At 36.4% G+C, this 17,035-nt stretch overlaps 1 protein-coding gene across 2 annotated transcripts; it reads left to right on the top strand.

The window, feature by feature from the left end:
• The first annotated feature begins 3,177 nt into the window (after nucleotides 1-3,177).
• LOC149848394 (ras-related protein RABD1-like) lies at nucleotides 3,178-16,183 on the top strand. 2 transcript variants are annotated; one of them, XM_090011415.1, is made up of 8 exons: nucleotides 3,178-3,301; nucleotides 3,400-3,472; nucleotides 3,606-3,653; nucleotides 3,753-3,800; nucleotides 12,814-12,885; nucleotides 14,287-14,442; nucleotides 14,700-14,803; nucleotides 15,915-16,183. In XM_090011415.1, exons 1-8 carry the CDS (start codon nucleotides 3,288-3,290, stop codon nucleotides 16,006-16,008), a joined length of 609 nt encoding a protein of 202 aa, XP_089867541.1. In that variant the 5' UTR covers nucleotides 3,178-3,287; the 3' UTR covers nucleotides 16,009-16,183. The 2 variants fall into 2 exon arrangements, with proteins under 2 accessions (XP_089867541.1, XP_089867550.1); XM_090011424.1 differs by lacking the exon at nucleotides 12,814-12,885.
• Nucleotides 16,184-17,035: the final 852 nt, after the last annotated feature.

Raw genomic sequence — 17,035 nt, 5'->3', positions numbered from 1 at the left:
ACAAATGAAACTCTTGTTTAGCTCTATTATTTGCAAGCTTAATGTTTTGGAGATGTTCCTTTCTCTTTTGGGGTGTAGATATGATCAAGTTTTGGGTTACCTTCCAATTAGGGCTATCAATGGAGCTGGCTTTCTGTTGGATATCTGATCTGACCCGAAATTGAATTTTCAAAATTGAGCATACAGATACCAATCTATGTTACAAGGACACGCCATTTTGGCTACATGCCTGCCTGTGGTGCCATTTTGATATTATTTCAATAAAAAACATTTCTAAATATTAAAATGTAAAAAAAAAGTTTCATGTTGATTGAAAATTAAAATATTCCGTGTCTGCATGTCCTATTTTGGACAAAACTTTCAAACTTGTGAGTTTAACCTGCGTCCCGTGTCCACGAATCTTTGTAACACAGTAGACAACATTCAAGTTGTGTTCCCAAACACGAACACAGCTACACAACTGGTTAGTTTCAACTTACCCTAATGGATCAGATATCCGATCCTTTGATAGCTCCACCCACAATGGATTTGAATCCAAGATTTCTGGGTTAAGATAGTGCAGCTCCAACCAGGGCCAGGGTTTCCAGTGTAATAATAATAATAAGAAAAAGGATCTCAATCAAAGGGGCTTGGGGATGCCATTATATTCAAAATGGCCAGAGGAAGTCACTGACCTTCAATGTAAAGTTCGGATTCAGATCCAGTGCTACTACACAGAACCTGCTCCAGATGCGAATTTGGGTTCAGCCTTACTACTTAAAAATTCAAATTGGATTCAGTCCACCATGATCCAACCCATACCAAAATCTGCTTGCACCTCGGCTGAAGCGACTTCGAGATCTGAGTAGCTAAAAGGTTGGATCTGGATCCAATTTTAAGTTCCCAATCACCATTGACGATGAGAACCAAAACTGGCTAGGCAAGAAAACTAACTGGAGCAGGATACAGCAAGGCTTCTTTATTATCAACCCTGTATCTGATTGCATCATAATCAGTCATGGACTTTGGTAACACTAAAGATCCAAGCCGTATCCGTGATCCCTATGGCGAACCTTCTTTTCAAATACCATAGGGATGCAAATCGGTTGGACTGTTGGAGTTCCAACACAGGCCCAGAACCAGATCTGACCCAGATTGTGGGACACGGATGGTATATAATATTTAAATGTGTTAAATTCAGAAAATACATGTTTGGTTATTGTCAGATCCGTATCCAGAGAACAAATCGAGTCACTGGGGGCTCAATCATAAGATCCAAGTCGGATGTGGAACCATAACCGTACCCGCATTTCAAAATTTGGTGAGGGGGTGCAAATGGATACGATTCCCCCAGAACTCAAATCCAAATCAAGTATCCAAGTCAAATACATTATTCTAGAATATGGATAGACTGAATCCACATTGGCCCATTTGTGTAAATATGAAAGCAGGGCCATATACAATGTGGATCCAAACAAGATCAAGCTGAGCATCCTAGTGAGGATAAACTAGTCCAATAATTCAAGCTTAGTTCGTTCATGTGATGAGATGAGTTGATCAGTTGAGTTTGATCTTGTGTCATGGGTCCGGTTTGGTTTGGACCCAAGTGGAACAAGACTTGGACCAGATTTTTGGGTATGGTATCGGGTCTGAACCTAAGTCTAGTTGGATCTACTATAAAAAGCCATACCCAGACCCGATATGAACTACATGAATCAAACCCAGACCATACCCAGTAAAGCCATATTTTTTATCATTTTTACATTGAAACATTGTGGGTCTTAATCTGGTATAAAATTCCACAAACTATACCCGGGTCCATGTATTAATCGGACCTTCAGATCTAGACTTGGGTCTTAATCAGGTCTTCTTATTTATCACCATACCCGGACCCTATAGGGTTTGGTTCGGGTCAAGTCCAGGTAAACCCAACCTCTTGACACCCCTACTCCTAATAAGCCCGACCTAAATAAGTGGAGCTTGAGCTCGTTTATTTACAACAAAAATGCATTGTTTCATAAATGAAAGTAAAAGGATTACAAAAAATTTACATGGTTCCAAAGCTTGATTGCTCGTAAACCAAATACTTCAATCATTTGTTCTATATGTAATACATTATATCATGTGATATAAGATATATTTATTACTACTTAACCAGTTTACACGAGCTGAACTGAACCGAACACCTACTGTTTACACTCAGCTTGTTGAGCCTAATTTACAAGTTTGAAGGAGCTCTTTTATAAGCAGAACCGCGTCCAGCATGGCTAGTTTCCAGCCCTCCAGCCTGATATCCAGGTGAACCCCATTTTTGGTCCGCGAAGTGGGTTGGCCTTCGGGCTTGGATCCAATCAAGGGATCCAGCTCTATATATATATATATATATATATATATATATATATATATATATTGAGATTAAAATTTTTTTAATCTATAGCAATCTTGGTCGTAGAAAACTAAATTCACACGCAGAATTAAGAAAAGAATTGTACAAGTTTTTTTTTTTTATGTGGGTAACATGTTATTTTTTTTTATTATAAGAAACCCTTGCCGTGACCTGGGTCACTTAATGGGCCAGACCCTGTAAGGTAAACCCCGGGTGCGGTCACATACACTCAAGCCCTGTCTGAGCTCACAAGTTAAAAGGCCTGGGTGCACACCAGGCACAAGTGAAACCTAGGATGAAGGGGTCAGCACCTTAGATAAGGTATTAATTTTAACAAATACCAGCTGGGCTGGTGGGTGAGATAGGCATTGCATGGTACCAAGCTGAGCAGGTGCTGACTGCTGTGGAAAAAAATTGTAGGCATTTTTCTTTTAATATTTACACGGCGAAACTGACCCCAAGATTAGATACCTAGTCTCATTGGCTCTGCCTGCCGTAGGAGAGTCACCACACTTCGGCTTAAGCAAGATGTGACATCCATGAGATTTGAACCTAGACAGACTGCATAGCGGCCTATGCCCTCATCCACTGCACCAAACCCTTTTGTGGTTGGAGGCATTTGCTTAAAAGTTAAAATGGCAAAAAGTCAGGCAGCCATTAGAAATATGTAAAAAGTATGGGGGCTATATTAATTTTGAAAAAAGAAAAGAAAAGAAAAGCTTGCGGATGTTTGGAAAGTACCCGACCCGAATTGAAACCCTTCCCCAGGCCCAACTGCTCTCGTATAAATAGAGAGGAGGAATGGGGACTTTTTTACCTCTTCCCACGAACAATTCCTCAGGAACCAATTTCTCCCTCCTTTTCTTCGTCGTTTTGCTCCTTGTTTTTTCTTTCAACCTCCTCTGTCAGGAACACATAAAAGATGAGCATCGAATAGTAAGTTTTCTTCTTCTTCTTTCTCATGGTTTTCGTGCTGTTTTGGGTTATATATATATTTCACGTTTTAACGCTTTGTTGTCGCTCGATTATCATAGCGATTACCTCTTCAAACTCCTTCTGATCGGCGATTCTTCCGTCGGGAAATCTTGCCTTCTTCTCAGATTTGCGGTAAGATCGATTTCCTGATTTCCTCCTTTTCTTTTTGAAGGGAAAAGTAGTTTTTTTTTCGGGGAAATGCTCCCCCCTGGTCCCCAAAGCGTTTTTTTTATTTTGGTTGTGTAATTTTAATTTTGCTGTATAGGATGATTCTTATGTGGATAGCTACATCAGCACGATCGGTGTGGATTTCGTGAGTTGAATCCCTCTCCCTTTTATTTTCTTTTGGCCCTAATTGACTTGACGTCTACTGAGCTTGTGCTTTTTCTCTCTTTCTTTTGGGGTTCTCTAGAAAATAAGAACTATGGAATTGGATGGGAAGACGATCAAGCTTCAGATAGTGAGTATCTCGGAAGGAATTGATTCTATTAAATATTTGTATGCTCTTCATTCATTTTTTTGGCTTGCTTTTTGGGTATGAGTTAATGGCAATTTATGCATGCATGTGCTGTATGTCTAATAATTGCTATATATATATATATATAATACATGGGTACTAAATGAAACATGCTAAATGGGGTTTTGGGGCTTTTTTTCATTTTATTTTTAAATTCTGACTGTATAGATGTGATCTATGTACTTGATTCTATAGGAATCAGCTCTTGAAGGGTTCAATTCGGACACATGGGGTGGGTTTTTATAAGGTTCTAAAAATCAACAGTCCAAAATATGTTTTTAATTAGGTATTTCTTTTTTTTTAATCAACATTAAACATGATTCTACATGCTTGCTTTTAGTTAGAAAATTACGTTTTTTTATCAAACAGTTTATAAATGAGTGGTGCTTGTTAGGATTTAAGGTTTCCATTTGGTTTTTTATAAAATGACATAAATATTTTTATGTGTTCAAGGTTTTTTATTTTTTCAATGGTAATTAGACACGAATCCATGAGTAATCAATAATAAATGTTTGATTTTAGTTAAAATATTAAGTGTTTTGTTTTTTAATCAATTAATAAAAATGCATAATGATGATATTTGCAGGAGTTAAGGGTTTTTTTGTAAAAGTTATGCTTTAGAATAATTATTTTTTTGAAAATGTTGTTAGAATAGTTTATTAGCATTTGTTTTTCCTTTTAATTGTGCATTTGTGCCCACCCTAGTTTAAATTCTTGGCTCCATCCCTGCGAAAAACCCATTTTGCATGTTTCATTCAGCATATTTTATTTAGCACAAATGTATTACCCTATATATATTGTTGTGGTTGATGTTCAGCGTTATCAAAAATGTGCCTTGAGGCGCAAAAGGCGTGCCTCGCCTTGAGGCGTGGCCCTCTGTGCCTCAAGGTGCAAGCCTGAGGTGTGAGACACAATTTTTTTTTCTTTTGTACAACAAGATTTCTGAGACATAATCAACAAGAATACACGATTACTTAAATTGGCAAAACAATTCATAGGATTTCCAACTATCAATACAAAGAAGCTACTGCATAGAAAGAAAACAGAGCCTGCAGGAACTGAATGCTCTATTCTATTTGTGGGTATACTCTCGCTCCCACTTGTAGCATTCTTTTTTTGCACTATATTTTGTCTCAAGTGGAGATGACTTTCTGTCATGCCTTAAGAGGATTCCAAACAAAATTCAAATCAGAAAGATATAAACCATCATAGAGACATGCATCTCAATGGCCTCTAGTCTGAACTAACATATAAATCGAAAAGACATAAACCATCAAAGCAACAATCCTATGCTTGAGAAAATGATACATCATGCATATGGAAAAGATACTTCAAGAGTCCAAGTGAAATATCTTTTTTTAGAATAATCTCATATATTTTAACTTTTGTAGTTTAATCTCATACATTTTCCAGTTATTTCAGTTATGTAATCAGTTTCTTAGTATATTTTAACTTTTGTTGGTTAATCTCATATATTTTCCAGTTATGTAATCAGTTTTTAGTTACTTTTATATGTTAATCTCATATTTTTTAGAATAATCTCATATATTTTTCAGTTATTTCAGTTATGTAATCAGTTTTTAGTATATTTTAACTTTTGTTGGTTAATCACATATATTTTCCAGTTTTGTAATCAGTTTTTACTTACTTTTATATGTTAATCTCATATTTTTTAGTACTTATTTGAGATTTTCTATTTCTTATTGGTTGTTATTTCATTAATATAGCATTTCTTTATTTATTTGTATTTTTAGATATTTTTTTAATTTTTTTAAAAAGTTTTCAATTTTTTTTTTTTAGTCTTACGCTTTACGCCTTGAGGCTTATGCCTCACCTTAGTTTTTGGTGGAGTGCCTCGTTATGCCTCAATGCTTTTCACAACACTGTTGATGTTAGTTTTGATTTTTTTTTTTGCATAATGTTTATAATTTGATGAATGTAATATGTTGATTGGATAAGGGGTGCTTTTTGTGTTGCAATGTTTGGGGTTTTCTTATTTTGTGGCTTCTTAATTAAATTCCTTATATAGAAGTGAATAAACTAAGGTTGATAGAAAGGTCATGAGAATTGTGACCCACCCCTTTCTTTTTCGGATTTTGACCTCAGTAACGTTTTTCTTTTCCTTCAAAATCTGCCACATGTTCTTCTGACCTTCAATATGAAATGTTACAGATGTATGACAGTGATTTATGTGTTGACTGTAATGAAGTATGCGGAAGAATCCAAGAATGCCAATGCATTCACTATGTCCAACACGAACAAACGAAACAAGCATAAGAGAGGAAATCCACCAAGGGATATACGAAGGGCCTTATAACAAGGCTACACACATAAAAAGAATATCCCTTTTATTGGAGAGGAGCTCTCTAAAAGCAATACAAGATACAAGGGGGTTCCCCCTATTTATAAGCAAAGGGAGACCAAAGGGGGCTCCCAATAGAGTCATTGGGAGCCCCCAATGGTCACAATTGTGACCGTTGGGGGCCCCAACGACTCCATTGTGGGGCCCCTTTGGTATCCCAATAAACATTTTAGAAAATAAAAAAACAAAAAATAAAAAACAGAAAAATAAAAGAAATAAAACAAGTACCCCTATTGGGTACTTGTGAAAAGACCATAATACCCCTATCGGGTATTATGGTGAATACATCTATATTTATATATATAGATGTATTATTACATATGTCTTAACACCCCCCCTCAAACTTTACGGGGAGATGACCGAAAGTTTGCCAAGAAGGAACAAGAAGCGAGGAGCAGGAAATGCTTTGGTAAAGAAATCTGCAAGTTGATATTCCGAAGTGACATATGGCAGTGTAACTGTCCCACGAAGATATTCATCACGTACATAGTGACAGTCCATTTCAATATGTTTAGTCCTCTCATGAAAGGTGTGGTTGCTGGCAATATAGATTGCACTTTTGTTGTCGCAACAAAAGCTTCGAAGCACCGGTAATTTCGACTCCCATATCTTGAAGAAGACTTCGAAGCCACACAAGCTCCATTGTAGTAGTTGTCATAGCCCTGTATTCTGCTTCAGTAGAAGACAATGAGATTTTCTGTTGTTTCTTGCATCTCCAAGCAATTAGCGAATCTCCTAAGAAAACACAAAAGCCAGTAGTTGAGACTCGATCATTTGGGTTTCCTCCCGAGTCAGCATCAGTATAAGCGAGTAAATCTAAGGAAGAGAGTGAGGATAGGAATAGCCCTTTAGTCAAAGTATTTTTGATGTATCGAATGATTCGAAGCACAACACTCATATGCACAGATGTAGGGGCATGCTGAAATTGGCTTGCAGAGTGCACAACATGAGCAATATCAGGCCTGGTGATAGTCAGATAGGTGAGGGAGCCAATGAGTTGCCTGTAGGGCGTAGGATCATCCAGTAGAACTCCATCCTCCAGTCGTAGTTTAGCATTGATAACCTCGGGAGTCTCCACCTTTTTGTCATCTGAAATCCCAGATTTGGAACATATGTCTGCAGCAAGCTTCATCTGTGACAAAATATACCCTCGAGGAGAGTATGCTACTTCTATACCAAGAAAGTACCTGAGAAAACCCAAATCAGACATATCAAAATTATGTTTTAACATATTTTTAACATTAAGAATACCACTTTCATCATTGCCAGTGATGATCATATCATTAACATAAAGCAGAAGGATGATGATACTATTACCTGCACGTTTAACAAAAAGAGCAGTGTCAGTATAACATGAACGAAATCCCATTTGTAACATGATAGCACTAAATCTATCATACCAAGCCTTAGGGGCTTGTTTAAGGCTATATAAAGCTTTTAATAATCGAAGAGTTTGACCTTGGTTAACACTAATTCCCGGCGGAGGGTCCATATATACTTCTTCATTCAACTGACCATTAAGAAAGGCATTTTTAACATCTAATTGAAATATAGGCCATTTCTTAGATGATGCTACAACAATTAGAGTTCTAACGCTTGTCATGCGAGCCACGGGGGCAAAAGTCTCCTCATAATCGATGCCATATTCTTGTGAATATCCCTTAGCAACTAATCTAGCTTTATAACGTTCTAGGGAACCATCACTTTTTGTTTTGACTTTGTAGACCCACCGACATCCTATAGCTTTTTTATTTGGAGGAAGTTGAACTATTTCCCAAGTTTTAGCCTTATTTAAAGCATCTAGTTCAACTTTCATTGCTTCAACCCAATGAGGAATATTTTTTGCTTGATTATGATGGGAAGGTTCATAGTAAGAATGCAAGGCTATTAGACAAGCTCTATAGTTAGGTGAGAGAGTTTCATATGAGACAAACCTATTAGGTGGAATTAATTCTTTAGAAGATCGCCTAAGGGAGGTTTCTTCTAGGGGTTCATTAAGCCGCAAGAATTTTTCTAAAGCACTAATAGGTTGTGCTTCCTCAGGCCGAGTGTATACTTGGAGATTGTCACCATTAGTTGGTGATACATCATTATCATGAGAATCATTATTATGAGTATTTTCTAAAAATTCTAGATGACTCAAAGAGTCATCATTTGAATCTTCTAAAAGATCATTGATAAACATATAATCAATTTCATTTGGTTTTTCCAATATTTCAAATCCATTTTCATCTTCTAAAAAGGTCACGTCTTTGGAGACAAATAACTTATTGTTTTTATAGTCAAAACATCTATAACCCTTTTGATTTTCACCATATCCTAAAAATACGCATTCTATTGCTTTAGGTGACAATTTATCTCTTTTATGTAAAAGAACAAAACATTTACACTCAAAAATCCGAAGACGATTGTAATCAGGTGTCATATTAAAAAGCTTTTCATAAGGAGAGATATTGTTCAATTTTGAAGATGACATTCTTTTGATTAAATAGGTGGAGGTTAACACGGCTTCGACCCAAAAATTTTTAGGAATATTTTTAGAAATGAGTAATGATCTAGTGGTTTCTAAAATATGTCTATGTTTTTTTTTTCCGCTAGGCCGTTTTGTTGAGGAGTTCTTGGACAAGATTTTTTATGACAAATGTCATGTTGTTTTAAATATGATTGAAACTCATTTGATAAGTATTCTCCACCCGAATCGGATCTAAGAATGGATATGTGACTTTGAAATTGATTTTGAACTTTTGCATGAAATTCTTTGAAGAAGTTAAAAACTTCCGATTTAAGGTTAAGAAAATAAATCCATACGTATCTAGTATAATCATCAATAAATGTAACATAATATGAATAACCACCTTTGGATATAATCGGAGATGGTCCCCATACATCGGAATGCACCAATTCAAAAGGTGTTGTTGTCACAAAGGTTCTAACAGGAAAAGGAATAGACTTCATTTTTCCAAAAATGCAATATTTGCAATTGATATCTTTTTCTTTACAAAACTTGTTTCCAAAAGGAAAAAGATACATTTTAGAGTAACTTGAGTGTCCAAGCCTTTTATGCCAAGTTTCAATATTTTTGTCTTGGACATAAGTACAAAATGAGGTATTTGGAAGCATTAAGTTATCCATAAAATAAAGATCTCTCTTCCTATGGCCTTGCCCAATCCGCTTCCCGGACCGAAGATTCTGCACAAAGCACCCTTGGGATGAGAAAGATATTTCACATCCATGGTCGGCAATTTGGGAAACAGAAAAGAGGTTAAGATTTAATTTAGGAACTATTCTAACTTTTGGAACAAGAAAATTTTGAACATTTTTAGAATCGAGAGTTCCAATACCATTTATTTTGAGAAAAGTTCCATCGGCCGTAGAGACACAAGATATTTTTGAATTGGTGTGCACGTTGGTTAATGCATTTTCATGAGAAGTCATGTGAAAAGAGGCTTCAGAATCTAAAATCCAAGAGTACGTACCGGGAGGTGATGATGAGGCAATGGCGGCACTGGAGGTGGAAGAAGTAGCCTTTAGAATTTGTTGGAGAGCCAAGAAAATTTGACCAAGAGTATTTTTGAGATCCCCGTTCTTGCCTTCATCTTCTTTGGTGGAGGATTCCTCAACGGAAGCCACCTTTGGCTTGAATGCCCCATTTAGCTTTGGGCAAACGGGTTTAATATGTCCCGGCTCATAACAATGATGACATATAATCATTTTTCTTTCACCACTTCCTTGCTTACCAAAATGAGGTGGCTTGTATGTTTTAACATGATTGTCGGGTTTAGATACGGCAAGAACTTCATCTATGCTTTTACCCATGCTATGCCTAGTCTCTTCTTGAGTAATTTCGGCAATAGCCTCTTCTAAAGGAGGAAACGTAGATCTATGGAGAAGTGAGGATCTAACTTGTTCAAATTCGGGACGAAGCCCAAATAAAAATTGAAACAATCTATCTTGTTCCATTTGTTTTTGTCTTAGTTCCACATCCTCCGTAGCCACCCATTTAGGCTCTAAAAGAGCCAATTCATCCCACAAAGGATTTAGAGCACTATAATAGTCTTGTATGCTCATGTCGCCTTGTTTTGTGGTTCTCACTTTTTCTTGCAAAAAATAAGCTCTTGCAAGATCCTTTTGGGTATACATACCCTTCATAAAAAACCAAGCTTCATTTGCCCGACGGAATTTTGCAATATTTGCACATACCTTAAGTTTGACATTATTCATAAACCATGCTAGGATTTTTGCATGGTTGCTCTCCCAATCTTCCATTTGGTGATGATAATCTTCAATGGCCTTGAAATGAGCATCACCTTCAAGTGCTTTCTCTTGATCTTCTTCCATCTTTGTGAGCTTAAGTTGGGGTTCCGGAACGGTTCCCATTACATAACCCCAAAGCTTCTTGCCTTTGAGATTATTCTCCATTGCGGATGCCCACATCATGTAATTTTTCCCATTGAGCTTGAATGATAGATCGATCTTGACTTCCATTGCTACAAAATGAAGATGTGAAAAAGAAAGGAAGTAGAGACAGACACGATTTTACCTTAGAAGATCGTATGGCTCTGATACCATGTAATGAAGTATGCAAAAAAATCCAAGAATGCCAATGCATTCACTATGTCCAACACTGACAAACGAAACAAGCATAAGAGAGGAAATCCACCAAGGGATATACGAAGGGCCTTATAACAAGGCTACACACATAAAAAGAATATCCCTTTTATTGGAGAGGCGCTCTCTAAAAGCAATACAAGATACACCTGAAAAATATATGAGATTAACCAACAAAAGTTAAAATATACTAAGAAACTGATTACATAACCGAAATAACTGGAAAATATATGAGATTAACCTACAAAAGTTAAAATATATGAGATTATTCTAAAAAATATGAGATTAACATATAAAAGTAACTAAAAAAATGATTACATAACTGGAAAATATATGAGATTAACCAACAAAAGTTAAAATATACTGAGAAACTGATTACATAACTGAAATAACTGGAAAATATATAAGATTATTCTAAAAAACAGATATTTCAGTTGGACTCTTGAAATATCTTTTCCATATGCATGATGCATCATTTTCTCAAGCATAGGCTTGTTTCTTTGATGGTTTATGTCTTTCTGATTTATTATATGTTAGTTCAGACTAGAGGCCATTGAGATGCATGTCTCTATGGTGGTTTATATCTTTCTGATTTCAGTTTTGACTCTTGTTTTATTGTTTGATTTTACCCAGTGCACAATGTTAATTAATAATTGTGCTAGACCTGGATATTTGTGATCACATGACAACTAATCTTCTAAGTTCAGAAAAAAAATTTGTTTGGAATCCTCTTAAGGCATGACAGAAAGTCATCTCCACTTGAGACAAAATATAGTGCAAAAAAAGAATGCTACAAGTGGGAGCAAGAGTATACCCACAGACAGATTAGACATTAGAGCATTCAGTTCCTGCAGGCCTATGTCACATGGGTGTGGGGATTCGGCACTTCCAAAAAACCCGGGTGCGGCAGGGGCAAAAATGTAATATATAAGGGGGGGGTCTGGGGTTCCCCCCGGCGCGGTCCCGCTGCGCGGTCAGCAGTCCAGGGGGGCCGCCCCCGGCGGGGGGTTATAGGGGGGCAGCCCCCCCCCCCCCCCCCCCCAAGATTTTTTTTTTAAATTCTTTAGCCCATTTCACAAGGCAAAAATCCTATGAATTGTTTTGCCAATTTAAGTAATTGTGTATTCTTGTTGATTATGTCTCAGAAGTCTTGTTGTACAAAAAAAAATTGCGCCTCACTCCTCAGGCTTACACCTTGAGGCACAGAGGGCCGCGCCTCAAGGCGAGGTGTGCCTTTTGCGCCTCAAGGCACGTTTTTCATAATGCTGGTTTCATTAGTAACAATAGAGAAATGGGAATTCCAGTTGTAAAAACTGTCACAAAAAGGAAGCAAAAATGAACAAACTTATTTTAAGAAGCTTGAATTTATTTATTCACGTTATAAGCTTATAATAAAATAACCTCAAGCAAATTTATAAGGAAAAAGTGGTTTCTGATTTGGTTGTCAGTTCTATTCTATTGATTCCTGAGTGGGTTTCTTGAGCTATCTGTCAAGAGTCAGGATAGAAAAGGGAAAAAAAAGCAAGGGAAGGATGTGCTTCTAGTTTTGATATGTCACTTTTAAGTTTTCTGTGAAGTTTTGCTGAAGAGATAGATTTGTAAAAAGTTGAACATATAAATCTCAGATGAAAATACTGCAGTCTCTTATAATTTATAAAGTAATTATGTTCTTGCAAAGGATGTCATGCCTCTGTATCACTTGATTTGTACTTTGTAATTTTCTTCAAATTCCGACTTCATAACGACCATCCAGTAACTATTTTGCATTTGCAAAAACTAGCAACTTATGCACACAGACGCACACATGCACTCACAAACACATGATTGGTAATCTGGAATTAGTTAAACAAGAAAAATATCCATGAGATGTGTCTGTTGTGATTCTATTAATTTAAACCATGTCATATAGAAATCTGTGGTCTGGTCTTACATATAACTTCAAACGTACGTTATCCTTTATTTTTCTTCCTCTTTTCCCTTGAATAGTGGGATACTGCAGGACAGGAACGATTTAGGACCATAACCAGCAGTTACTATAGAGGGGCTCATGGAATCATTGTAAGCTTCTTTTATCAAGCTTCTTATGTGTTTGCTAATTGGTTGATTGTTCTTTTCTTTTTTTTTGATGACGTGCTGCTACTGATAGTAGTAAATTGTAATGATGAATATCTCTGATATTTGGAACTTCTAAAAAATTTATAAGTATTTCATTATGAATGCTAAAAGTACTTTATTACGACCTTTGGAAAAATTACTGTCATATATTACAAAAATATCAGATATTTTGTTTACAATTTTTCAGTTTAAACTTTAAATACAATTTTCTTAATGCCATTTTGTTCTAAAATTTTGTGAAATTTTTTGCTTTTGTATGTCATTGCGAAAGCGTTAAAAGTCTTTTCCTTAACTGATCTTTTCTTCTCCTAATTTTTTTTAATTGAGATTTCCCAAGATTTTCCTGAAAAAAGTCTCATACGGATCTGCTTTGCTGATCTTGGGACTGTAAAAGTAAAGTATGTTGCAACTGGAATTTTCAGATCTAATGCTTTCTTACTTATTTTAGCTGCCATTCTAGGGTTTATCAAGTAAATGTTTATTATGGGCATTCAGTTTGAATTATATTACATGTGGTAAATTGTTTATAATATCTGTTATTTACAGATTGTCGCTAAAGTCCAGGTCACAAGTTCAATTATGGATGTTCTGAGTTGTAGCAAAACACTATTTTGTTTGACCATGTGAAATCTTCTCAAGCCATGTATCTATCTCATTGGCATGTCTTTGAGGAGTCCTGTGCTCCATCTTTCCTTGTAATGTGTTGTTTGTGTATATTTATGTACTTATGGTCTAACGTCATTTGCTTACCAATTTAAGTCTGAAAGTAACGTGCTATTTCTTAAGAAGCTTGTGTACAATTCCTGTAACATGGTATACAACTACTTCATCGTTCTTATTTCTTGTATAATATAATGAGGTGGAACCTCTTGGGATTTATATCTATTTTTCAATTTGTTTTCAAACACGGGGTTTGAACCATATAAATCTTGGTTGGGGCTCCCGTAACTGTCTATTGTTCATGAAAGCTTGTCAAAACGTTTGATAGTATGAGATGTAAGTGGTCTATGATCAAATCCACAACCTTGCTGGTTATGAAGAAACAAGTGTACAGTTGTGGAATAGAGTGCCTTATGTTATAATTTCCAGTAATACCCTGGCCCTATCTATGTTACAATCAAGTGCCTTATGATCTCTATCATGAGAATGTTTCAAGACCATCTTGTGCAACCTATTTCCTAGTTTTGGATTAGATGAGCATTTCCATGTCATTCCTTGTGTACGATTTCATGTTGTTTGTTCTTCTATCCCCTTGTGTAGAGTTTTCTTTTCCTTTAAATTTGTGTTTTGCCTCATAGAAATTCCATGGGTACTTTATTCTTTTTTTGTGCTAATCTGTTCCAGATCGTTTATGATGTTACTGAGCAAGAAAGCTTTAATAATGTCAAACAATGGCTCAGTGAGATTGATAGATATGCAAGTGATACTGTATGCAAACTTCTTGTCGGCAACAAATGCGATTTGGTTGAGAACAAAGTTATTGATACAAAAACTGGAAAGGTAAGTTTCATTCCTCTATTGAATTGTTTTCCAGTTCCAGTTTACCTGACTATGGGTTTCTTGATTGTGATTGGTGCTTTTTCCTTGAAATCATAAAATAGTCATTGCTGTTGTTTACTGCCTGAGAAACAAAAGTTGAATAGATTGATTTGCTATAATATTTTTCTTTCCCTCAGATATTATGATCGAGTAATTTTTACAATTGTGGAGATTTCTGTGCTAGACTTTTAACTTTGACACAACTTTTAAAACCGTAGGCTTTTGCTGATGAGCTTGGAATCCCCTTTCTTGAAACAAGTGCCAAAGACTCCATTAACGTCGAGCAGGCTTTCCTAACCATGGCTGGGGAAATCAAGAAGAGGTAAAGTTTGTTTTTGTTGTTTGTCCATCCAACGGAGCCACTGGTTTATTGCTTTTATATTCTGTAAGGCATATCAATTGTCTTTATTTCTTTCCTTTGTTCATTGTTTTCTACACATGCATCTGTGCGTATATGTGCACCTTTGACCTTCTGGCCTTTGGTAGAAAAGTAGGCCTTCACATTTTGTGTCGAGTGCAACTGTTGGAACTTGTACATCTACTGGAAAAGCCAGATTTCTAACTGAAAATTGTTCACAGCTGCCAGCCCATGAATTAATAAATGTTAGAGAAGTAAATAAATAGTCGTCTATTTGTTATTTGGTAGATTTGATCATATTATGATCAGGATTCTTAAAGGTGAAAAAATTAGCGGTCTTATATGCACTAAGATAACCCTCCTATAGAGTAGCCTCCACCTATCTATTTTTTGAGTCCTAGGGTGTCTGTTTGAACGCCATGGTTCTCAGATCCGTGATTGAACCTAAGTGGGGCCATGCTAAGGTTCAAGGTAAACGAATACTAGAATCTTCAATTTACACCCTCCCCCCCTCTTTCGAAACAAATCAGGATCTGTGACTCATACTCCAATAGGCCTGATTCTCTATTGGTCGGATCTCAAATTTGAGTAGATGGGGTCCATCAACGATCCAAATCATGATATATATGCATGATTACATGCATTAATACTGACTTTTTTAGTCAACTTGATATGTGAAAACCTATTCCCATTTCAGGTGGATTTCTTTCCTACCAAGTCTATTATTATTTAAGTGCTGAGAAGAGCACTGAGTTTGTTTCAGGCATTTGAATTTTGAAGATGTGTCGGTTGAATACTTGGAACTGAAAAAGCATCATCATCTATCCCATATTTTCCAAATAAATGAGTGCATGTTGTTTCTTATTTCCAAGTATCGTTGAAAAAAAATAAAACAAAAGAGAGAAAACTTCGTTTCTTTTCAGTTCCTTTTTTGTTTCTCAAAACAAAATTTGTACTTTTATCAAGTTTATTAAAAGGCACTGGGAGCCAATTATTTTGCTTCATCTTGCTTCTGCAAATGCATACTCCGGACGAAGCTGATGTAAATATTCTGTCTTTTTGGTCCTGTGTGTAGAATGGGAAACCAGACTAGTACAAACAAGAGCGGGCCGAGTACTGTTCAGATCAAAGGGCAGCCAATTCAACAGAAGGGCGGCTGTTGCAGTTAAATCCCCCTTTCTATGTATTTTTAGTATCTGTGGTTTGCCTTGAAGGTAGCTTGGAGCTCAAGAATGTTAGTACTGCCTTTTACTGGCTTCTGTGTTTCAGGAAACTGGATTTCATCATGTAAATGCTATAGAAGCTTGCATTTGATTTATGCAGATTCAGGGGATTTGTTGGAAATTCTAAGTTTTAAAGCGAGATTAGGTGATGCACAACTCTGGATGGTTAGGTCGCACCATCATAATTGAAGGATCTTTGGGTGTGAATCCTACAGGGGGCTTGTCCCCCCAGCTTGCCTATCAAATAGGAAAAAAAACTATTTCCTTTGCATTCTTTTGCATATTTGGAATTCAAATCTATGCATGGATGATGCGTTTAGGTGTTTGAATTAAGCTGCCAGTTCGTCGGAATAACACTATTAACTTAGGCAAATCCTTTTCAGAAGCCCTAATGACCAGGGATGGAACCTATCCAATTTTGAGTGAGATGGTTGATTGTGTTTGTATAAACAATGCGATTCATTCAATGATAAAATAGATAAAACTAAATTGATTATAGAACTATGACGATTGAAACCGAAATTTCAAAATGTTGAATTGAATCATACCAGCCTCTACTTTGGGCCTTATTTTTTCAGTTGCCGGTTTATTTTCCAATTATTTCTTCCATTGAGAGAAAAGTCACTCATTTTGCCACTGAAGTTTGTGTGGAACCAATTTGGCATCAAATTTAGAGTTCTCCCTTTGGGTTTGTTGGTTACACCAAACATGGTTAAGGTTGTCTAATGTCTGATCATTGCCATCGTCCGTTCTTTAAGTGGAGGATTTGGTCCCAATTATTGGTTCTACTTATTTTGGATGGAGTGGAACTGTGGACGTAGATGCTTGTGTTGTGCTATGCTAAGACATATACAGCTAATTTCACCACTGGGGGCTCCGCTTGTCTGTCAGGATCTGTTGGTACACGTTGCCCTGTGTTGGGATGTTGCAAGTTCGAATCCCAATGATATATGGTTGTATAACTGGTAGGGGT

The sequence above is a fragment of the Nuphar pumila genome, chromosome 1, assembly GCF_984573655.1.
Source record: "Nuphar pumila chromosome 1, dmNupPumi1.hap1.1, whole genome shotgun sequence".
NCBI classification, from domain to species: Eukaryota; Viridiplantae; Streptophyta; class Magnoliopsida; order Nymphaeales; family Nymphaeaceae; genus Nuphar; species Nuphar pumila.
The sequence above is the reverse complement of the archived record's forward strand: the minus strand, read 5'-3'. Positions and strand labels throughout refer to the sequence as shown.